General features: G+C 46.1%; 1 protein-coding gene and 1 long non-coding RNA gene across 5 annotated transcripts; one reads left to right on the forward strand and one right to left on the reverse strand.

The window, feature by feature from the left end:
• Positions 1 to 400: 400 nt before the first annotated feature.
• On the forward strand, positions 401 to 4,863 carry LOC123407671. Of its 4 annotated transcripts, none has more exons than XR_006612650.1 (5): positions 401 to 814; positions 1,700 to 2,216; positions 2,311 to 2,387; positions 3,145 to 3,495; positions 3,740 to 4,863. It is a non-coding gene; the product is annotated as an uncharacterized LOC123407671 (long non-coding RNA). The 4 variants fall into 4 exon arrangements; XR_006612651.1 differs by having other exon boundaries at positions 401 to 750; XR_006612652.1 differs by lacking the exons at positions 1,700 to 2,216; positions 2,311 to 2,387 and having other exon boundaries at positions 405 to 814.
• A 6,013-nt stretch (positions 4,864 to 10,876) lies between these two features.
• Positions 10,877 to 12,413, reverse strand: LOC123409966 (putative F-box/LRR-repeat protein 23). The gene is made up of 2 exons (XM_045102835.1): positions 11,940 to 12,413; positions 10,877 to 11,843 (listed from the first exon to the last, which is right to left on the reverse strand). Exons 1-2 carry the CDS (start codon positions 12,341 to 12,343, stop codon positions 11,315 to 11,317), a joined length of 933 nt encoding a protein of 310 aa, XP_044958770.1. The 5' UTR covers positions 12,344 to 12,413; the 3' UTR covers positions 10,877 to 11,314.
• Positions 12,414 to 24,684: the final 12,271 nt, after the last annotated feature.

The raw sequence follows: 24,684 nt of genomic DNA on the forward strand, positions 1-24,684 counted from the left end.
ATCACATTTTTTATCATTTTTTATGTTGGAATTTTAAGTTTGAGACATTTAGTTGTACCATTAAAATATATGACCCGCTAGTGATATAGGATTTGTAAAATAGTGGAAGTGAAATTTATTTCAGCTTATATCTGAAACCGCAAAAAATAATGAATTTCGAATATATCCAACATTTGTCTTCATTGAAAGGCCTTGTCCTCGGTATTTAAAATATATTTAAAACTTATGGACAAAATTTGGGTTTATTAGATATGGGCCATCTAAAAATTCACCAGCAATCATTTTTCGCCCCGCACCTGTTTATGGTGTAAACAGATACCCTTACCCGTGTTTGGTGACAACTCTCAGTAATCACGTCCCCCAGTAATCAGGTGCAGTCCAGTTATCAGTCGATGCCCCTCGCCCCCCACCGGTAAAGTTTCCGTACCACCCGAGCGTTCCTCACCCCGAGCCCTCCTCCTGACCCCATGACACCCATCGACCAATCTATTCTGTGCTACCACCTCTCTTCGACTCCAGTGCTTCCACCTCCCCTCGATCTCCTTCAAGCCCAGCGCCACCACCTCCCCTCGGCCCTCTCCTCCTGGTCCTGCCGTCGGGACCGATGACGCCACATCAGTCGCAAGAAACGACAACGCCAACCGGCACCGACGCGATGCCACATCAGTCGCTAGAAACGACCATACCAACCTCCGCCGATGAGGCGCCGACGAGGATGGACAGTTGAAGCTGCCTACGAGGAGCAACAAGGTCCGTCTGTGGATTTCCAATCGATCTATTCCTCCTCCATCAACCTCGTCCCGCGGATCTTGAGGTTAGGGTTAATGGTCCATGTTCGTGATCTGGAAGTCATGTGTTCTTGATCCATTAATGATTTATGATAGGGTGATGCGTAACATATATTTGGAGCACTCTTATTGCTTCAGTCTACCATAGATTTGGTACTTGTTCATCCATAACCATCAGAGAGTTGGTTCCTGTAAATAGAAGCACATCAAAGGGCTTTATTTCTACCATCCCGTAGCTTTACCCATCACCATCAGAGAGTTGGATGTATGTGTAGCCAATTTCCTTTCATTTGTCATGCATTGAGTGGTCTATCTTTTGTATTATTTGTGAGGTTTTCTTGATCTACTCCCTCCGTTCCTAAATATAAGTCTTTTAAGAGATTTTACTAGGGGTCTACATACGGAACAAAATGAGTGAATCTACACTCTAAAGTATGTCTATATACATCCGTATGTAGTCCATTAATGAAACTTCTAGAAAGACTTATATTTAGGAACGGAGGGAGTATCTAGTTAGGTAACTAGGAAAATAGATGAATTAGGTTGGCTGGTCACAAAAGGAAGGAAGGTTTCTTGTTTGATGCATGTTCTTGAATAGCATGGCATGGATATATGTTATCAGATTTCCGAAAGTCTTGTCCTCTTGGGTCTGCATGAATAATGTTGTCAATTGGGCCATCTCATGTAGTGTTCTGATATGCAATTTTCCATGGATCCAAATAACCTCTGCAAAACTATATTTTCATGTTTCTGATGCGAACCTGCACGCTTATTTATGTTGTGAGTTGCAGATGACTTAATTAGGCTTCTAATGTGCAAGTTTATTTGGATCTAGTGCACCTTTGCATGACTAATTGTACCTTAATTAGGTATATTTTCCTTATGCTTATATATCGTATCCTACTTTTCAGTTATGGCTCGTCTTCCCTTAAGTGCGAGGCGTGGAAGGAGAAACACAACATTTTTGAATTTGACTACTTCCATTATGTTTGTATACTATTATGTTTGGTTCATGTTTGCGTTAGCTTATAGGAGAAAATGTTGGCAAATAGAAAGGAGAATTATAATTAGAGAGTTAAGGGGAGAGAACTTGTACCGGCTAATTGGTGAGAGCGACGATATGTGTATAAGTCAACTTTGTATGGATAGGAGAACATTTCATATATTATGTGAGAAGGAGAATTATATTATGTTCTAAAGGGTAAAAGGAACACATCATTAGAGAAGATAGTGGCATCATTCTTATATATATCATCACACCATTTTAAAAATAGGACAGTAGGAAGATTCTTCTATCGAAGCCCGGAGTTGGTTATTAGAAACTCCAATGCTTGTCTTCTAGCTGTCCTGAAACTGCACCATCTGCTACTTAAGAAACGGGAACCTATACCAGAGGATTGAACCGATGATAAATTGAACTATTTCAAGGTAAATAACTACTATAAGAATATTATTCACCAGATGATCTCAATAGTGGTAAAAGATGCTAATATTTTCACATTGTTGTTTATATATATTGCAGAATTGCCTTGGAGCGTTAGATGGCACACCCATAGGCTTAACTGTCCCGGCTAATCTGAAAGGAAGATATAGATCAAGGTTGGGTGATATAAATACAAATGTGTTAGGTGTATTTGCACCTGACATGCAGTTCATCTACGCATTATCTGCTTGGGAGGGTTCTGCACACGATGGTCGTGTTCTTACGGATGCCATCTCAAGGCCACATGGGTTACGTGTCCCCAAAGACCAATATTACCTTGTCGATGCTGGCTACACAAATACAAGAGGATTTCTAGCTCCATACCGAGGTCAAAGATACCACTTGGGTGGTTGAACACCACAAAACCCACCTCGTAGTGCATATGAGTATCTTAACATGCACCACACTAGAGCCCGAAATATTATAGGAAGGGCCTTTGGAAGGCTCAAGGGTCGTTGGGAAATTTTGAGGTCCCGTTCATTTTCCCTATGAAGACCCAATGTAGAATCATCATGGCATGCACACTCTTGCATAACCTTATATTGCAAAAGATGCCTATCGACCCACTTGATATCGACGTGCCATTAATGCGAGAAACATTGGAAGACATGGGTGGAGAACTAGATCAATCAGAATTCATCACTTCTATGTCAACTTTGAATGAGTGGACAAATTTTTGGAATGGTCTCGCTGAGAGCATGTAGGATAGACGTAGGGCTGCTAGGGCGCATTGAGGTATAACTATTTGTGTTTGTTCATTTGCTTCCTCTATATTTCTTTTAGTTTTATATAAGATAACATTGCATCATATTTGCATTTGTTTTCTTTCATGTATATTTTCCATCTCATTTGTAGCCATGCTTTCTTGTGTAGATATGGATCACTTGGACAGCTCAAGCATGTCGCGTGGAAGAGGCTGGCACAAAAGGAATTGGACTTCCGATGAGGATGGTGAGCTTATTAAAGCTTTGTATGAGTTGTCTTTGGATCCGAGGTGGAAAGCTGATGGTGCCTTCAAGGGTGGATACTTGGCGATATTGGAAAAGCATCTTGCTGAGAAGTGCCCAGGTCGTGGTATCACTTGAGTTCCACACATTGAATCAAGAGTGAGGCACTCTTGGAAGAAATTTTGTGCTCTTGAAGTAATGATACCCAAAAGTGGTTTGACATGGGATGGAAATAGGAAGATGATTCAATGCGAGAAGGCACAATATGAAGAACATTGTAAGGAGATCACTTCAACCTCTAAAATTGAATTTCTTAATAATGCTTTGTGCTGAATTTATTTGCAATTGTACCTTGGTTACCTACTGTTGTAGTGTTTTATCTTCAATACTTTTTGTATTTGGATCATTCCTTGATGCCTTGCTAGTGCTTCTATTCCTAAGATGTTTAAGATACCATTTATATCCCTTGTTATTGTCCATTCTATCGAAACCAACTTTCTTCTTTTGTAAAAATCATGTAGAATCAGAAGGAGGCTAAGGGATTGTATAGTGCATCATTTCCATACTTTGAGCAATTGGCTGCTCCTATGGCAAGGACATCGCAACAGGGGAAAATGCTGAAGGCTATTAGGAAACTTGGAGAAGGAAATTTCTATGAAGGAAGAAGAAAATGAGGAAGAGGATATGATCTCAATAGAGACAGCTAGACAGACCATTGACACTTGCTCTATTGATACAAGTAGTTCCAAGAGGCAAAAGAAGGAGCCAAGGACAAAGAGGGCGGCGGGACCAAGCGATCCTTTTGTATCCATGCTTCAAGATGTCAACAACCAACTAAACAGCGTGAGACAACATGTTGGTATAATGGCAACACCAGTCTCAGCAGCAATGGCGCGAGAAACAACCCAAGAGGACCCTCAACAGAAATTAAGAGAAAAGGCAATTAGTGAATTGTCTAGGCTTGCATTCACTGGGAGCGAGATTGTTGAAGCTGCAACTATATTTGCTAAAGCTCCAGAACACATGAACATGATGCTTGAGTTTCCAGAAATCCTTAGGAGGGACTTTGTCCTCAAAATGCTATCTGGTATCATTGTTTCTAAACTCTTTTTATGTTTATCTTTGATAATAGGTTCCAGCACATGAAACCTCAACATGATTGTTAGCTTTGATAATATGTACTATCTTGTGATATATTTCTAAATACAAATGCTCACATGTCCTGATTCTTGAATCAAAATTTGATATATACATGCATATTGTTGCTAACATTTGCCCATGTTCACCCTCTTTAATCTATACTATCTTGTGATGAAAATTTCATGCTTTTCATGCATTTGATAAAGTATTTTTCCTTATATCTAATTATTGCCCGCTCATTGACATATGAAATAAACAAGCAAGGTTGAATGGACAGGAAGGCTTTTTTATAACAGTGGTGCGACATGATTGGTGTGTACAAAACTCTCCTCCTTTTCCTCCTGTTGTCTTGTCAAAGTGTTGAAATGCATAGAGCAAGAATGTCTTGTCAAAGTGTTGAAATGCACAGAGCAAATTCATCTTGTTGTTATTTTCATTTTGGACTCTGTATATAACATGACATAATTTTAATTCACACAGCAAATCATCTTGCTGTTATGTTCCAGATGTTATGCGTTCCGCCGTGTCTGTGTCTCTATTCGTTCTTTTTAGTTTATGTTAGCTTGGTGCTGTTTGTCAAGGTTCATTGTGCTTGGTCACTCTCTTGTTATGTTAACTTGTCTAATCACATATCATCTTTCTTGACCTAAACACCTTATACTTCTATTTCTTGTCGGGTGAGGAGAACACGAGATGTTGTCAAGGCACTTGATTTGGAATATTATCGACCAAACGAATTACTATAATCTAAGACATTTCGGTCATCTTTTATGCTACATGCGGACTTGTTTGTAATAATGGCTATGCAATTCTGTGTTTGAACCTGCAGTGATTGTTGAGAGATATTGGATCAGTACATTTATCTGTTTGTTAATTTGTAGCAACATTTGAACCTGTGGTGATTGTTGAGAGATATTTGATCAGTACATTTATCTACTTGTTATTTTGTAGCAACATTTGAACCTGTGATGATTACTTAGAGATATTGGATCAGTACATTTATATACTTCTTATTTTGTAGCAAGAACCTGTGGTGATTGTTGAGATATTGGATTAGTAGATTTATCTACAAGCTTGTACTTGGTGCTGCAGTGTCCATTCTTTCCATCTTAACTGGGCACTGCAACTTCCTTCTACCAAACACTGTTAAGAGACCCGTTTGATGTACACAGCCGAACCAAACATTGAGAGCCATTAGACCCTGTACATCATTCCCTTTATGCTCCCGTTCCCATCGATGGAAACAAACACCTCCTTAGTGGAAGGAAAACACAGAATGAGAAAGTCATGCATGCAAGTTGTGTCATTCTCTTTGCAAAAAAAGGCGATGGGTCCCCTGGGATAACTTCAAGCTGCAGTGCGAATGAGAGGCATAACGAATACAAATGGACTTTTTTCAAGCTGCTGTGCGGATGAGAGGCATAGCGAATACAATGTTGGAACCAGGAGCTCTGGCGTGCTCTTAGCCAAAGCTGCCTGCAAGTCTCTCTCTCTCTCGCAATGGTTCTCTGACGAAGAACGGGAGGAAGAAGAAGAACATGAGGTTTTGTGCTGTGAACTGGTACAACTTTTTTCACTCTCTATTCCGAATATAAACCGAGTTACAAAAGAACGGATCAACCCACACCCGAGCAGACCGGCCGTGCCATCCCACGACGCTCGGATCGTGCGAGTGATGTGCTTGCCGCGCAAGCCCCCCATGCCATCCCATGCGCTTATCCCGGCAGCACCTAGCTAACTAACAGAAAGACTAACAGCACCTAGCTAACTAACTAACAGAAATACTAACAGAAACCCTAAGAATCGGTCTACCCCTGAACTAACTCTCGAAGAGGCCTGATCAGGTGGTTTATTCTAAAAGCAAAACTAGCCTATCTAAAACCCAGGCGAGGAACTACATGAGTCCAACATTTCACCTCCTAGTTTCGAAGCCTGGAGCTCACCGTTCCGACGCCGGTCTTCTGTCGCATTTCCACGAACTTGATCCGCCCCAGCGCCTTGGTGAGAAAATCGGCAAGTTGTCCATCAGTGCCCACATGGTCGACTTCCACCTTGCCGTCTTCGATGCATTCACGAATGAAATGATAGCGGATGTCAATGTGTTTGCTTCTGTCGTGATGCACCGGGTTCTTACTGAGTGCTATCGCCGACTTGTTGTCGACGCGCAGCTTTGCCTTCGTCGGAGTGTCGCCTGTGAGCTCCCTGAGGAGTCTACATAGCCACACGACCTGGCAGGCTGCGGTTGCGGCCGCCATATACTCAGCCTCGTAGGATGAGATGGCGACCACCTTCTGCTTGTGAGATGTCCACGTGATCGGACTGGAGTTGAGGAAGAAGATCACCCCCGTCGTGCTCCGCCGATCGTCAACGTCGCCGGCGTGATCGTTGTCGCTGTAGCCGATCACCTCCGACGCTGCTGCTTTTCCTATCTTGTAGCAACAACCATGGTTCATCGTGCTACCGATGTAGCGTAGTATTTGCTTTACCGCCGCCCAGTGCGCCGCCGCGGGCGCCTCTAGATACCTGCTTACAATCCCAACGGAGAAGGAGATATCTGGCCTTGTGTTGCAGAGATATCGCAGGCTCCCTACAATGCTTCTGTACCGCTTGGCGTCTACTGGCTCGCCGGCGCCGGTCTTGCCAATCTTCAGACGCACCTGCATCGGGGTATCTGCAGGATTGCAACCCCTCATTCCTGCAGCATCCAAAATCTTGGCTGCGTACGCACTCTGACAGATGGTTATTCCGTCGGCGTTCTGCTGGACTTCTATGCCGAGGTAGTAGCACAGAAGTCCAAGATCACTCATGTCAAACAACTCCTTCATCTGCTCCTTGAATGCTGTGATCTCGTCGTTGTCGGCGCCGGTGATGATCAAGTCGTCCACATAGACGCCGACCAGCAGTGTTGTCGTCCCCGTCCCCCTCCTGTGTACGGCATGCTCAAGGAGGCTGCGCTCGAAGTCGAGTGACACGAGCGATGCGTCGACCCTAGCATTCCACGCCCTCGGTGCCTGTTTCAGGCCATATAGCGCCTTCCAGAGCCGCATAACCCTTCCTTCGTCGCCGCCGATCACAAATCCTGGCGGCTGATGCACGTACACCTCTTCTTGGAGGACGCCGTTGAGGAAAGCAGACTTGACGTCCATGTGATGAACTTGCCATCCCCGGTGAGCAGCAAGTGCTAGCAGCAACCGTACCGTTTCCATGCGTGCCACCGGAGCGAAGACCTCATCGTAGTCCACGCCTTGCCGCTGCGCGTACCCCTTCGCCACCAGCCTTGCCTTGTACTTCGTTGTGTTGCCGGCGGCGTCCCGCTTGATCTTGTAAACCCACTTGAGCCCTATAGCTCTGTGGCCGTGGGGTAGTGCAACAGGTTCCCATGTCTGGTTGTCCCGGATCGCTTTGAGCTCATCGTCCATGGCGCGCTTCCAGGGCACTTCGTCGAGCGCCTCTTCCACACTTTCTGGTTCCTCAGCAGCCATCAGACACAGCCCGACCTGGTCTTCCCTCGCAGCCGCGTCCAGCTCCGCAAGAACGTGTTTCATCTTGCGGTAGTGGGCTGGAGTGTGATCCAGATCGTGGCGGTCGTCGTCGTTGTCCGGCGGCGTGGCCCAACCATCCTCGACGGAGACAGGTGACGCCCCTATTGAGATCACTGGGGGCGAGCCTGCGACTCCGTAGGAAGAGGGACCAACTCTGACGGGCGTTGCAGTAGCAGGGGCCGCCGGGGTGCTGATTTGTGCTGGTGAGGACTGTGGGGTGGGGTCTTCGTCGTTGTAGGTTACCACGAGGTGTTCGACGGAAGGTGCACCTCCTTCATTGGTCGTGGTCGTCCAGTCCCACCTCCTTTGCTCCTCGAAGGTGACATCGCGGGATATGATCACCCGATTGCTTGCCGGATCAAAGACCCTGTAGGCCTTGGATCCCTCCTCATACCCGACGAAAATCGCCAGCGTTGAGCGATCGGCCAGTTTGTCGATGCCGGGGCCGAGTCGCTTCACATGTGCTGTGCAGCCGAACACCCGGAGGTGATGCACAGCCGGCTTTCGCTTGTGTCAGGCCTCGTTTGGTGTCATTCCATGGAGGCTTCGTGTGGGTGCCCGATAGAGGAGGTATACCGCAGTTTTCACTGCCTCTCCCCAGAATGTCGCCAGTACATCCATGGCCTTCAGCAGACAGCGCGCCATCTCGACCACCGTCTGGTTTCGCCGCTCGACCACCCCATTTTGTTGGGGTGTATAAGGCGCGGTGGTGCAGTGCTTGATTCCCTCGTCGTCGCAGTGCTTGCGGAAGGCGGTCGAGTTGAACTCGCCACCTCGATCCGATCGGAACGCAAGCATGCTGCAGTTGGATTCGGCTTCAGCTCGTGCCTTGATCTTTCTGAAGCGATCAAACGCCTCGTCCTTGGTTTGCAGCACCTCAAGCCACATGAATCGTGAGTAATCATCCACAATCAGGAGGAAGTAGCGATTTCCCCCTGCTATCGTCGGTTTGATTGGCCCACATAGATCACTATGGACGAGCTCCAGATCGCGCTCCGCCCGGTACACCGTGCTCTGCGGGAACGGCAGTCGATGCTGTTTTCCCAGGGCGCAGCCGTCGCAGATATGGTCGACGCGGTCGATGGCGGGGATGCCATTTGCCATGTTCAAGCGACCCAGATCGCGCAGCGCACGGAAATTCAGGTGACCGTAACGTCTGTGCCACAGCCACGCCTCGTCCATGCCGCGCGCCAGCAGGCAGACGGGGCGACCTGCCGTCAGGTGGAGTACGTACAGCCGGCCCCCGTTCCTCTAAACACGAGCAATGAGGCGGCCTTCGTGGTCGCGGAGGCGCAACAAGCCGCCGCGAATGTTGATCTCGCACCCGAGTTCGTCCATCTGGCCCAGGCTTATGATGTTGCTCCGGAGTCGAGGGATGAAGTACACCTCCGACAGCGTCAGGTGTTCACCGTTGCGGCACTCGAACAGAATGGTGCCCCTTCCCTCGATGTGCACGTCGTTGCCGTCGCCGAGCCGCACTGACCCGCGCACGCCAGTATCGAGGTCGGAGAAGATTTCCCGGCACCCGGACATGTTGTTGCTTGCACCAGTGTCCAGGTACCAACAAGTCGCAGGGCTCGTTGGTGGGAGCTGCGCGCGCGTGGGAGCGCTCCTCGTTGAGGAGGACGCGTTCGACGGGGCGATCTGGCGCTGTGGAAAGGGAGCTGACGGTGGCCAGAAGGAGGGACGTCTCCGTGTCCTCCCCTTCGCCGCGCGCCAGATTTGCCTGCTCCTTGCACTCCCGTCGTGGCTCAGCGCAGTGCTTGGAGAAGTGGCCAAGCTTGTTACAATTGTAACACTTGACCTGGGACATATCTCGCTCCCCGTTGGGCGCGCCGTCGCGCCCGCCGCCTCCACCGCCGCCTTGGCCTCCGCCTCGGCGGTTTTGTTGCTTGCCTCGACGACGATTCTGTGCGCCGCCTTGCCCGTCTGGCCCCGCTGGAGCGCCAGAGCCGTTGCCGCCGCCCTGGCCGCCGTTCTGGCCTTGGCCGCGCTGATTCTTCCGCGCGTGCCACTGTGCCTCTGTCAGCAGCAGCTGTCCCCCGCTGCCTCCACCTTGATCGTTGGTGAGGTAGCGTTCCTCGACAGACCGTAGGCGGCCGACCAACTCTTCGACAGAGAGTGTGTTGAGATCGAGCATCGTCTCGATGGCGAGGGCGATCTGCATGTAACGAGACGGGACGACGCGCAGGAACTTTTGGACCACTCTCACCTCTTCCATAGCATCGCCGAGGGAGCGGAGGTTGTTGACGAGCGATGTGATCCGCATGCCGAACGCATTGAGCGTCTCGCCGTCACGGAAGGTGATCGCCTTGAACTCCGAACGCAGTCGCTGCGCCGTTGCCTCGCGGACGCGCGCAACACCCATGCGCATGGTCTTGATTGTGTCCCAGGCCTCCTTCGCCGTCTTGTTCACTACGGTTGCTCGTACCATCTCGGGTGGAACAGATCGAAGGATCGCTGCCAGCGCCGCCTTGTCGTTGGGAACGCTGGAGGGTTCTCCCTCGACAGCATTCCACATCAGGTTTGCTTCCATATTGATTTACATCAACATGGACCACTCAAAGCAATTCGTTGGTGTGAGCATCGGCCATACCGTGGTACCGCCCGAACGAGGCGCTCCTGGATCGTGCGTTCGTGCACGACGATCTCCTTGCCACGCCTGCGGCTGCGACTGCGACCATGGCTATGACCGTGGTCTGGAGTTACGGAGCGGGCACCGTCGTTGCCGCTCCCTCCAGTAGTGCCCCTCGCCGTCGTGATGCTTGCAGTCATTGGAGTGCCTCTCGGGGATGTCGCGCCGGCCATGGTTCCCGTTGAATCGACGCGGCTCTGATACCACTTGTTGGAACCAGGAGCTCCGGCAAGCTCTTAGCCAAAGCTGCCTGCAAGTCTCTCTCTCTCTCTCTCTCTCTCAATGGTTCTCTGACGAAGAACGGGAGGAAGAAGAAGAACAGGAGGTTTTGTGCTGTGAACTGGTACAACTTTTCTCACTCTCTATTTCGAATATAAACTGAGTTACAAAGAACGGATCAACCCACACCCGAGTAGACCGGCTGTGCCATCCCACGACGCTCGGATCGTGCGAGTGATGTGCTTGCCGCGCAAGCCCCGCATGCCATCCCATGCGCTTATCCCGGCAGCACCTAGCTAACTAACTAACAGAAAGACTAACAGAGACCCTAAGAATCGGTCTACCCCTGAACTAACTCTCGAAGAGGCCTGATCAGGTGGTTTATTCTAAAAGCAAAACTAGCCTATCTAAAACCCAGGCGAGGCGAGGAACTACTTGAGTCCAACATACAAATGGACTTTTTTTTTTGCGGGATCAATACAAATGGACTGTGGGTCACACTTACACGAATCTTAAATAAGATGTGGGGTTGGATGTTTGGCCGGTACATACGTTGAACACTAGTAAGGACTTTGGCAGCTCCAAGCGTATTCAATTGGTGTAGTAGACCAGCATGGTCTGGGAATTGTATAACTAAACGGGAGGTCATAATCATCCATGGAGTCTTCAGGATGCCTCAGAGTCTTGATCCTAGAACACTTTGCTTGCATGTCATCGTCCATGCAAACATGGTAACAAGAGCGAATGTCGAGAGACTCTAGGTGCGGGCAACCATTAAGGACGAGTTCCAAACCACTGTTGGTGAGCGAATCAGCAGTAAGCTGCAACGACCGCAGCTCCGGCATCATAGCGATCGCCATGGCTGCGCTGTCGTCTACGCGTTCGCTGTAGAAGGACCCCTGGCTCAGTCGAAAGCGCTTCAGCAGAGGGCAGGCATCCCCTATGACTTCGAGTGTGATTGGGAAGCGATGCATGCAGTTCGACAGCTCCAGCTCCTCAAGCATGGGAAACATTGTGATCACCGGCTTGAAGGCCAAGTCCACCATATCACGGCACTCGATGAGTCGAAGGCTCTTCAATGATGGCGCCCTGCAAAGTAAAGAGAAGTCGGCTATAAATTACTAAAACCTGACAGTGAATTAGCATATAATTTTAGAAATAGATCAACAAGTGAGAAATGCTCACGCGTCGCCGACGAGGGAGAGATTCGTTTCTGCGACGTAGGCGCCACCCCAGAAGGCCTCACAGCGACCCGCGCTACGCCTCATGGCAGCTCTCACCATCTGATGGAATTTCCTGGAGGTGAGGTAAAAGTCATCGGCATAGTGAAAGCGCATGTCGATGCGGCGCCAAAGCTCCGGCTCGTCCATAGCAGCCCTGCGCCATGGGCTGCACACCATGTCGGGCCCCATGAGGATCTCGATGTGGTCCAGCCTGCTGAGCACTGCCAGCAACACATCCCGCGGCAGCTCCGCCCAGTCCCTCGACTCCTCCACCACGACCTCCTCTGTATCCATCCCGTCCTCCGGTGGCGGTGGCAGTCGCCGAGGCTCCTCGAGAAGGCAGGAAGGGGAGGATGGTGCGGCCATGGCAAGAGGTCTCGGCGTCAAAGGAAGCACGGTTCTGGTTTATACACATTTCATTTCCTCTCTAATCCTGTAGGTGTATATGCCAAACGGAGACGCTGGGATTGAAGGTCGGTATCATCGTAGGCGTTACGTTTCTCTTCAGCTATTATGTCTACCTGCCCAGAAAGCGACGCTAATTAGTTGTCTCATTCTTGTTGGCTAAAGAAACAATTCATTATTGTAGCTAGCTAACCAACGGCGGTGTATCCAAGGCGTGAGCGCAGCTACAGGCCGGCTGATCAAGCCACCAAGATAATACTCCTAATAACTTAAGCTAAAAATCTAAAATCAAGTATGGTTCTGAATCCGTCTTGACTTGAGCTCAGTCAATGTATTGTACTCGTAGACCTTCATCACTACACACAAAGCCCTTCTAATAATAGAAAAAAATTCTCATCCTATAGTATTTTTTTGACACGTTGAACCGTAGAACAATTGTTCTACGGTATATATGTTATCAAATTAAGTGTTATAATACAAAAGGAAAGAAATAGAAAGAGAGAAGCTAAAAAGAAATAAGATCTATCAAATTCCTGCTCTAGGAAACATTAGAACAAATGATTACAGGTGACTATATCCATCCAGGATCTAATCTTCTGAGACTTTACTGGTCTAGATCTAATGATAGCTTTATTCAGTCCTCGTTGAAGGTGTTAGAATAAATCCGAGGCTCTTCGCCGATCTAACGAGGATCAAGCAATCACTCAAGCACGACACCGAGATTTGTTAGTGAGGTTCATCGATATGGCTACATCCCCGGGGCATTGACTACGGGCGCTCCTTCCCGTGACACAGTCACAATACCGCACCCTGGCCGCTCAGGCGACGGCACACGCCATCGGCTCCCCCGTGCCTGTGCTATTATGTTGGCATAGGTTACATCGTGTGTCTAGCCCTGCTATATATGAGAGACCTAGGATACAAGTGTCCTACTTGGACACGACTCCATATCTTGTCTAAACACAATACAGCTACAAGTCCAATTGTAACCTACTTTGTACACAATATTCGACACAACTCTAACAAACTCCACCTTGGCGAATATTCTCCACCACCTTGAGTTTATTCATGCGTCAAACTTTCATGTACATTGGACTTGACATACGTCATGAGCACCACTACTACTCCCAGACTCCATGTGACTCCACCTGCAACTGTAGTCCCTTCTCGTCTTCTTCACAGTCAACTCTCGAGCAAAGTTAAGTTCCTTATTACTCTACTTTGTGCATCCAACTTCCGGAGTATCCATTCAACGCCATCACACACTGATCACTGACCTGCGTGAAAGTGAACAACCCATATATTGAATGCCACATATAAGAGTTACCTGAACTCAACATCCTTGCTCTTTCTTGACCGTCCGTATGAAACTTGAAGGAATTTCACCGTCGCCTTGTGTCACCCCGAGTCTAATTCACAGTTATCTCACCCTTTTCCGAGATAGTCTTTGACATATCCTACAGCTATAGCACTCCGCCTCCTTCTATACTTGTCATCCGTACTTTGCCATGTGCACTGAACCCCACAGAATATACGGCCATGTACTCTCTCCGCTTATGACAATTCAGACTTTCCGTCACTTTCTCAGATTCTCCATGGTAAACTCCCGTCCACCAAACCGGCACCGATAGACCCAGTCACCAACTTGAATCCGATACTCGCCAACACTGCTTCAGCACCCTTTGCACAATTTGTCTGACCACATGTCTGACCACCAGTGCCTTGGTCTGTCGTTGTGTCCCGTGCTTACCGCACACCTCGGCGCTATCACGGCGTCGAGCCTCTGCTGTCATGGTCGAGTTTCCCAAGGTCGCGAACCCACACCACTCAACCCCCACTGCAGAGAACCACCGATCATCACCGACCAGTGACGAGTATCACGTCTCCATCAGACCACTAGTACCCAGTCCGATCCACGTGTCTCTCGCTATCCGCTGAAATAGGCTTCGACTCTCCATGCATTTACGCCGTAGCCCCTCCATCAGCACAGAGTGAAATCTTCCGCTAGACTCCAGCTCCACCTTCAACATGACTCCATGTAGCTGGCCCTGCTACCCCGCGTCCTATTGACTTCAAGCTCTCATGTGTGCACTGCCTTGAATCAATCCTACGCCATAGTGTGTTGAAGCCGCACAAGCCCTCGGGCCTGCCCCACGTGTTTCCACGTCTCAGAAGTTAGCCACCATCAGCATCACGCTCCTATGTCGTCGTCGCTGAAATCACCGCCATCTTCTGCTTTGACCGACATCCTCGTCGGTCCGTCAAACAATCCAGTTCGACCCAACCAAAAAATATCCGACTGCAATCATGCTCCACTCCGTGTCATGTCCGTCCACACTCTATGCATTGTTGGACGCCATGTGTATGCATGAACCTGCCACGACGCGCTCCATACTTCTACGAGCCTTATACGCACGTCGCCATCCTCGTCACGCGCACCACAAACCCTTACGCTATCATCCCTATACACAACATGTGTACCAAGAAATAAAGCCGAAATCCACCACATAAGACTTCCCGTGTGCACTTAACCGTGAAGATCAAAAGATCCAAAATCTTCAACCCCACCATGTGCTCTCGTAGGCTGTAGGTCTATTAGGCTTCATATTTACTCACAAGGACTAGCTTTAGCCTGGTAGTACGTAGCTCCTTCTTTTTTCTCCAACAAATCTCATGCCTTCATCCTTTGCAGCTCCGGCATCAGCCACACTTGCACGCAGAAGCATCCCATGTGGCCCTCTCTTGCATTTGACGAGCCCGCCGCAGCCTTGCCATAAGACCATGTAGACTGCCCACCAGCATACATGGTTTGTAACCCATCAACCTGAGCCACACGCGCTACTGCTAGCTGCTCGCATGGGTCACGTCTGCTGCCGCTCCTGCGTTGTGCCTGCCTAGGGATGCCACCGCTCGTGTCCGCCGCACCGCATGATTTGCCAACGACTCTGTACTGCCAAGACTCCTGAGTCCTGATGATGCATAATTTGCCCGTTGCATGCGTAATATCTGCTGAATCAATCCGATGCAACCGCCACGTCTGATCCGACCAGCCACCTCGCCCTGCGCTGCTTGCACCGTCTCGATCGGATGGAACCCACCTCGCCTAAAGCCCGCACAGTACACGCGCGCCGGATGCAAAACGTATCTTGGCATCTCTCCAGGCCAACTGCTGCTACCTCGCACGCGTGCCAACCCTGGTTCCAGTGCACGCCGCCTGGGTCTCTGCTTTCCGTCGGACGATCACACCTGGACACGATCCAACTCGCCGAGTCCTCTCAAAACACGTCGCCGCGGCATCGGATCAATCCGCTGCTCGCACGTTACGCCGTTGTCGATTACTTCTGACGAACAGAACTCCTGTTGTTCCATCAATATTCTCGAGTCACAACTCGACCACCAATTGATTCGACGAATTTTGTTCCACCTCTAGATCAACTTCCACAACCTTTCGAAACCTTTCTCATAATACCACTTGTTAGAATTAATCTGAGGCATGTCGTTGATCATCCGAGGATCAAGCAATCACACGAGCACAACATCAAGATTTGTTAACGAGGTTCACTGATATGGCTACATCCCCGGGGCATGACTACGGGCGCCCCTCCCCATGATACCGTCACAATACCGCACCCTGGCCGCCCAAGCACCAACACACGCCGCCGGCTCCCCGTGCCTGTGCTATTATGTTGGCATAGGTTACATCATGTGTCTAGCCCCGCTATATATGAGAGGCCTAAGATACAAGTGTCCTACTTGGACACGACTCCATATCCTGTCTAAACACAATACAACTACAAGTCCAATTATAACCTACTTTGTACACTATATTCGACACAACTCTAACAGAAGGTGATATAACCAAGACTGCTATGATTGATTAATGCCTCTGAAAACTTTATCATTTTGAACCATCCAGATACGTCAGCATCGAGCGATGATTATATCCATGGCAATAACCTGTGGTAGTTGATCAATCAAGAATCTGATTTCATCATATTGGGAAGTGCCTCTTTTCCTGTAATAGGTGTAATTTGTTGCCAGCAGTCTAGTGCAAAGTTGCACCCCAAAATAGATGCATGAGAGATTACTTTTGGTAATCTAGACATAGAGCTCATATGTAATCTCGCAGATGAATGGACTTTCTATGAAGCAAATTTCTAGTGTTCACGTTGTCATACATGATGAGCCATACGAATATTTTGTGTCTGAGCTGAGGAGCACTTCTCCAAATCTCTTTGAAAATAGGATGAGTATTACTTGGTCCCGTCATGCCCTTGTACATCTTGATGGAGTAGTTGGACGAAGCCCATGGTAATTTCCATACATCTAGGGCAGGTTGATTGCCTAAACCCTAGAGAGAAGTAGTGTGCAATTGGAATTGCTGATGAGCATGTGCTGAAATCAGCCTATGAAAATGGTTTTCCAGATTGTTGTGGACCATGATATGTTGCAGGGAGCAATCATGATTTTTGCTGAAAGAGAAAAGATGAGGGTACACTAAATTGATACTCTGTTCTTGTCATCTGTTAGTGCAAAAATTGATTGAGGTTCCATTGCCTCGGAGACATTTTGCAAATGTTATGCGTTCCTGAGTTTTAAGACATCTCTCCACGAGTAGATCCCACAACCTTTTCATTTGGAGCATTTGAAGAATAGTAAGTATCCCAAATCATATTCACCCACGGTGGGTCCACTTTGTTAATTAACTTATGCAAAAAAATTGATGAGTAGGGCTTGATTGTGAATGGAAATATCCAATACTCCTAGACACCCATGAGACTTGGGTCTACAGACTATATCCCATGCAATCATAGGGATAGCTTTTTCACCAGTACCATATTTTTTCCAAAAACAGTGCTTGAGGAGGATGTTGATTTGGTAGACGACTGACTTGGGAAGTGAGAGAGTACACATAAAGAAAACTGGCAAGCTGGAGGAAACAAATTTTAGCAATGTCAATTTTTCCCCCATTGATAAGAAAGTAGCACATCGAGTGAGTCTGTTGGAAATCCGTTTTAGAAGTGGTGCATAATCTATCACTGTTGGTCTCTATAATCCATGGGGGAGTCCCAGGTAGTTGAGTGGCAAACTACCAATCTGACAACCCATAAGAGCAGACAAGCTTTGCATAGTGTCTTCTCGAGTATTGATTGCCACCATAGTAGATTTAGCATAGTTGACTTTGAGTCCAGTGTATGCAGCATAATGTAGTAGAAGGTTTTTCACATGCATCAATTGTGAAGGACCAGCAGGCAGGGCCATGATTGTATCATAAGCATAATGTATAATGGGAAAGTCCCTGCAGTTGGCATGTTGAATTGGGGACTGAATCAGATTATTGTGCATAGCTTCATTCATGATGGTTTGGAGGAGATGTGCTGCAAGAACAAATATGAGAGGTGACAGAGGATCACCTTGTCTCACACCTTGCTTGCACAAGAACTATTTTCCTAGGACACTATTTAACAAGACACTAGAGTACACATACTTGTAAATTTGCTTGATCCATTGAACCCATCTATCTCCAAAACCCTTTTCCTAGAGGATTTCAAAAATGGTATCATGATTAAGCATGTTAAAGGCTTTCTCAAAATCATGTTTTAAGAGCACAATGTCTTTTCTGGAGTGATGACATTGGTGGAGATATTCATACGACCATGCAAGACAATCTTGTATGCATATTTTATTGAGAAATCCATATTGATTCTTATGAATGATCTTGAGGATTTCTTTTTGGAGCATGTTAGCGAGCAGTTTAGTGATAATCTTTAGGTTGTATTTGAGAATTGAAATGGGTCTGAAATCACCAGGGTACAGAGCTACATCTTTCTTTGGAATCAGTGTAATGAAGGAGTAGTTGATACTCTGAAGGTTGACCTTGTCATCATAGAAATCCTCAATCAGTCTATAAAAGTGTGGAGCCACAATATCCCAACAAGATTTTAAGAATTTGGCATTAAAACCATGTGGGCCTCGAGTTTTGTCACAAGGTAGTTGTTTGACCACCTCATCAATTTCCTCCTTGAAAAAAGCAGTGAGATCTCTAAATTCCTCCAGAGTGTCCCAAAAGAGTATAACACAATTGGTGTTCCACTATCTTCCTAAGATTAGAGAGATTATGGGCCAGTTCCTCAGACCTTTTCTCAATCTCTTGAATTTAGGAGAAATGATTTTGGCACTCTGATATTCTTGTACATTTTGCTCCAAGATATCTTTGACAGTGTCTTTGAATTGAGGGTGTTCTAACTAATAATTTTCAAATATGAAGACCTTAGATTTAGAATTGAAAGTGCCAATATTGATAACACATGGCACATGTTCTGAGGTGGTCTTAGCCAGGGGGATGGCCATGGTATCAGGATATGTGATAGTCCAAGTTTCACAGGAAAAGAACCAATCTAACGTTTCTATTAAAGGATCTTCTTGCATGTTACTCCATGTGAAATTTCTTCCTTTAAGAGGAAACTCCGCCAGTGCCAGTTTACTAATTGCTTCATTAAATAGAAACATGTCTTGGATATTACACCTTCTCTATTTCTGTTGTTTGGATATCTCACAAAATTGAAATCACCAAGTAATAACCAGTTATTTGCTTCATCCATCTGTAAGTTCTGAAAACCTTGCAAAAGGAAGAATTCAGATTCTTAATGATTTTTCCAGTGATAGCTGGTGGGACAGCATGACAAGATACACAGTTTCTGTCTAGGCACACTTTTTCTTATATCCTTTCTGAATAGCTTGAAGTCTGCAGCTCCTTCTTACCTCAATTTCAACTAAAGGAGCTTTATCTTTTCTCTTTTTGTTGCCTTGAGGTGCTGAGGTGGAGGAAGGAGGGTGTCCCTCTCTAATTCCATTTGATCCTCCTCAAGGGGTGTCAGGCCTATTCTCCTCATCATGGGCTGGTCCTAGAAAATGAATAATGGATCTGAGAGATAGACTTCATGAAAAGCAACAAGTTTAGTTCTATTGGATTCTGTTCCTTCAACAATAAATTCCCACACTTTAGAGGTGATGAATTTCTTGGCCCATTCAAATTTATCAGGTGTCATGAGAGCCACAACAAGGAAATTTACCCATTCAATAGGGACTTGGATTACCTCCTTATTGTCAATGGCTGGAGAAAAATGCTTAGCCAGAGTGCAACTCCTTCTTTTCCCAACAGATCCTCATCAGTTTTATCCTCATGCTGAACAAATGTCAACTCATTGGATACAACATCAGGAGGATGTGTTGTTGCCACCAGGGAGAAAAAAATGGTGCTTGTGACCACGGTTGCAAGGATTGTTTACCTTACACATAGTTCATTAATGCAGTTGTCCGTTGCTTTGTGTTTACACTTTGGGTGGGGCTCGCAACTTAATACCAGCGAGATGTTCTGGATAGATATCTCAAGGTGGATGATTAGTAATAAGATGCTGATGAATAAACGGTCTACTTGTCTTGGCGTACTGCCCATTACTATTGAGCCTCTAACTATCAGGTAGCATAATTAGCATTGCGGTGCGTTCATAATTCTGTCAATTGCCCAACTGTAATTTTTTTACCCAAGCATAGTTGTTTATCGTCTTTTGGGAGAGAGACATCACTAGTGAACATCATGTGACTCCGGTCCATATCACCATCATTGTTTACACCTCCACCATTTACTGCTTTCGTTTACTGTTCCGTTGCAATCACTATTACTTTTCCCGCTAATGTTTTGATCCTTTGCAAACTACAAGGCCAGAGAGATTGACAACCTCTCTGTACTCGTTGGTAGCAAAGTTAATTGTTGTGTGCGCAGGTCCACGTCTTCTGCTAGAGCCAGGGTGGGAGACACCTACTTGTTGATTCTAGGAGTCATCCTGGTTCGATAAACCTTACAGTCTTTGTGTGAGGGAAAACTTGCTGCTCACTACATCTCAACCTTCCACTTGGGGTAACCAACGAGGAGCGAGAAGTATATACATCATCTCGTCATGAAGCAAAGTTTTCTAGCGCCATTGCCGGGACTCCATTCTTTAAGATAGGGGAGTTGCATGCTATATTTTACCTTTGCTTTTTTGTCTTGTTAGTTTGCTTTTTAGTTTTTGCTTTAGAGTCTTATACCAAAAACCACAAAAAAATAGTTACTTTGCTTTGTTTAGTCAGTATGACTAAATCCTTTGCCTCTTGTGTTGCACCCGAAGGAGAGATTCTCACCTTCAAACAAAGGGTTGGAGAAAGTTTGAAAGATGCTTGGTATAGAATTAAAAATTCTCAAGATAGAGCCAGCAGGAAGCAATCCACCACTAATTTGCTTAGAATTTTTTATTTTGGTATTACTTCTTGGCATAGGTTTGTTCTAGACACATCAATAGGAGGAAATTTCTTGGAAGCTCCTGTCGGGGAGGCTCTTAACGTTATGGAAAATCTTGTCGGAATCCCACCTATTGTTGACATAAAGGATGATGTCACTTTAGCTCACATTATGAGTAAACTTGAGAAGATAGAGCTAGAGATGCCAAGCATGAGTAAAATAAATGAAGTAGATCATAGGATTCAAGGGAACTTAAATAGACTTGATATCTCCATGCACAAAATTTGCAAAACTTTGGAGACCCTTAAATCCCATGATTTGGATCATTCTAGGATTATGATAAGATCGAGGATATTTTTGAAACTTTAGGAACTACTCTATCCTCCATCAAGACTAAAAAGGTAGAAACCCTCGCAAGGAAGGGACCTAGGTTCGTTAATGTACCCGAGGATCCTCAACCCAAACAAATCTACCTATTGCTAGGGGTGTTGAAACTGTGAAGGCCTTGGAAGAGAAACCTCTCTTAAATAGAATTAGAAATAAAATTCCAATTGGTCTTACTAACTTTGCTTTTGTTCCTAGAAGTGTTTCCACTAAGCCTCTCTTTGAGAGTCCACTTAAGACTGCTTGTACTATTGAAGATCTCTTTGATGATCTTGATGATGGTTCAATTGATACAACTTGATCTTCTTGCACTATGCCTAGCTCAAAGGCATAAAAGAAAGCGCTTGTTGGGAGGCAACTCAATTTGTTTTTACTTTCTGTTTTAGTGGTCTTGATGCTTGTTACTAATGTATCAACATCATTGTATCTTTATTTTTAAACTTTGTGCCAAGTTATAGCCTCCGATTGCAAGAAAGTTCAAAAATTGTGACATGTTGTCCAGAAACAGATTATGTCTGCTTGACGGAAAAAATGCCAAAAATCACAAGATCATCTTTTTGATCTGACTTTTTTTACAGAATTCTCTATATAATTTCCTTTCTGGCATATGTTCTGAGTTTTTTTATTTGAGTTGCATAAGTGCTCCGAATAAATTATTTACTACCTGATGTTCTGTTTTCACAGATTCTGCCCTGTTTTGCGTTTTCATTGTTTTGCAAATCCTAAGCTTACTTTTTATTTGCAAAAACCTTTTGGAAATCATGAAAACAGTAGCTATTCATGAAAATATTTATTTCCAGAAGGTAATAAATTATTTTATTAAGGGTACTAACCACTCTAATCAGCTTATGATGATTTCGTATGAAGGAAGTTTTCAAGTATGCGATGGGAGATGATGAAAGAAGATACAGGAGTGTCAAGCGCTCAAGCTTGGGGATGCCCCCATGCACCCCAAGAAATATTCAAGGAGACTCAAGCGTCTAAGCTTGGGGATGCCCCCGTGCATCCTCTTCTCTATCAATAATCATCAGTTCGTTCACCTCCATGCTATATTTTTATCACTTCATATGTTATGTGCTATGGTTGGAGCGTCCCGCTCTTTACTTTTTACTTTGTTTCAGTTTTTCTTGCTGTTCATAACAAGTCAGAACCTAGCCTACCTTGTTTGGTAGAGAAACACGCTCCATTCCACTCTAGAACACAACATAGGTTTTCATGCTTATCTTTTTTGTGTGTTCTTTATCTTTTCAAAGCTGCTGTCATGCCTAGCTCTTAGTTTTCATGCTTCTCTTTTTAAGAGCTTTTATTTAGGTTGCTTTTGGAACTCTCTTGAGTTATCATGCTTATCTTGTCTAGAGAGTTGGCTCGTTGCACTGAGTTGTGTGTCTTGCATGAGTAGGTAATTGAGGTTGCTATTTTAGTAGTAACTTGCAATAGTTTTGAGGTATTGATTTGAGTAATGTTTGGACTATTGGTGCCAAGAGCTTGAGCCTATTAGTGATAGGTGTCGTATTTTGGGAAATCCGTGTGTTTTTCAAAAACTACAAATTAGTTGAGAACTCTAGCTACTAAATTGACCGCTAACCTCTGGAGGGGTTGGAATATATGAGTACCCACACGTTATCATGAGTCGAGGATGCGCAAGGATAACCAAACCCCCAAAAACTCCTCCTCGGGGTACTTGTCTCTTTGTGAATTTCCTAACTAGATAGAGAGTTACCGATAATAAGTGTATGAGTTCTTCGGACTAATGTGAGTATTCGATTGTTGGCACTTCCACCATCCATATTTTGCTAGCCCCTTCGGTACCGTGCATTGCCCTTTCTCACATTGAGAGTTGGTGCAAACTCCGCCGGTGCATCCAAACCAATGACATGATATACATAAGCCTCATTATATCTTTCCTCAAAACAGCTACCATACCTACCTATTAAGGCATTTCCATAGCCTTTCCGAGATACATTACCATGCAACATTCACCATCTCATGACTTTATCTTCATGTCATACATGATTTTGCTTGATCGTAGAGCCGCATGATAGTTGGGCCTTGCCCATATTATTGCTACATGACGCGCTAGTATCATTGCATATCCTGCTACACTGGCATAGGCATACATTTGCATACATCATGATAGCTTTCACTTGTCTTTATGTTGAGTACTTCTTATAAAGTGTGATGATCTTCTTTTTATTCATGTAAAACATAGAGTGTTGCCCTTAAGTGAGGAAAAGATCCCGAAGAGGACAAATGAAAAGATCCCAAAGAGGACAAATGAGAGATAAAAAGAAAGGGCCTTAGAGGTCACAAAAAAATAAAAAAGAGAAATAAAAAGAGAGAAGGGGCAACATGTTGGGGAACGTTGCATGGGGAACAAAAAATTTCCTACGCACACGAAGACCTATCATGGTGATGTCAATCTACGAGTGGAGATTTGGATCTATGTACCCTTGTAGATCGCACAGCAGGAAGCATTAAGAAACGCGGTTGATGTAGTGGAACGTATTCAAGTCCCTCGAACTATTCCACGAACCGTCTCGTGATCCGTCCCACGATTCGTTCTGATCTAGTGCCGAACGGACGGCACCTCCGTGTTCAGCACACGTACAACTCGACGATGATCTCGGCCTTCTTGATCCAGCAAACAAGACGGAGAAGTAGAGTTCTCCGGCAGCATGACGGCACTCCGGTGGTGGTGATGATCTACTCCTGAAGGGCTCCGCCCGAGCTCCGCAGAAATCCGATCTAGAGGTGAAACTGTGTTGTTTAGGCTAGAGTTGCACGTGGCAAAGTTGTGTCTCAAAAAGCCCTAAACCTCCACTATATATAGGAGGGAGGGGAGCGGCTAGCCTTGAGGCACAAGGCCTCAAGGGTGCACCGGTGCTAGGAGGAGGAGGACTCCTCCTCCAATTCGGTTCGGGAAGGAGGAGTTCTCCTCTTCCTTCCCCCCCTCCCTCTTTCCTTATTCTTTTTCTTTTCTTTTGGTATTTTCTTTATGTGGCGCCATCGACTCCTTGGGCTGACTCCACCATCCCACTAAGGACTTGTGGCACCACCCTAGGGCCTTGGGCTCACTCCCGGGTGGGTGGGCCCCTCCCGGTGAACACCCAGAACCCATTCATCACTCCCGGTACACAACCTGAATTGCCCGAAACTTTCCAGTAACCAAATGAAACCATCCTATATATCAATCTTCATTTCCGGACCATTCCGGAAACCCTCGTGATGTCCGTGATCTCATCCGGGACTCCAAACAACATTTGGTAACCACACATATAACTCAACTATACTAAAACATCATCGAACCTTAAGTGTGCAGACCCTGCGGGTTCGAGAACTATGTAGACATGACCCGAGACACCCCTCACTCAATATCCAATAGCGGGACCTATATACCCATATTGGATCCTACATATTCTCCGAAGATCTTATCGGTTGAACCTAAGTGTCAAGGATTCATATAATCCCGTATGTCATTCCCTTTGTCCTTCGGTATGTTACTTGCCCGATATTCGATCGTCGGTATCCGCATACTTATTTCAATCTCGTTACTGGCAAGTCTCTTTACTCGTTCCGTAATACAAGATCCCGTGACTTACACTTAGTCCCATTCCTTGCAAGGCTTGTGTGTGATGTTGTA

The sequence above is a fragment of the Hordeum vulgare genome, chromosome 7H (assembly GCF_904849725.1).
Source record: "Hordeum vulgare subsp. vulgare chromosome 7H, MorexV3_pseudomolecules_assembly, whole genome shotgun sequence".
Taxonomy (NCBI): domain Eukaryota; kingdom Viridiplantae; phylum Streptophyta; class Magnoliopsida; order Poales; family Poaceae; genus Hordeum; species Hordeum vulgare.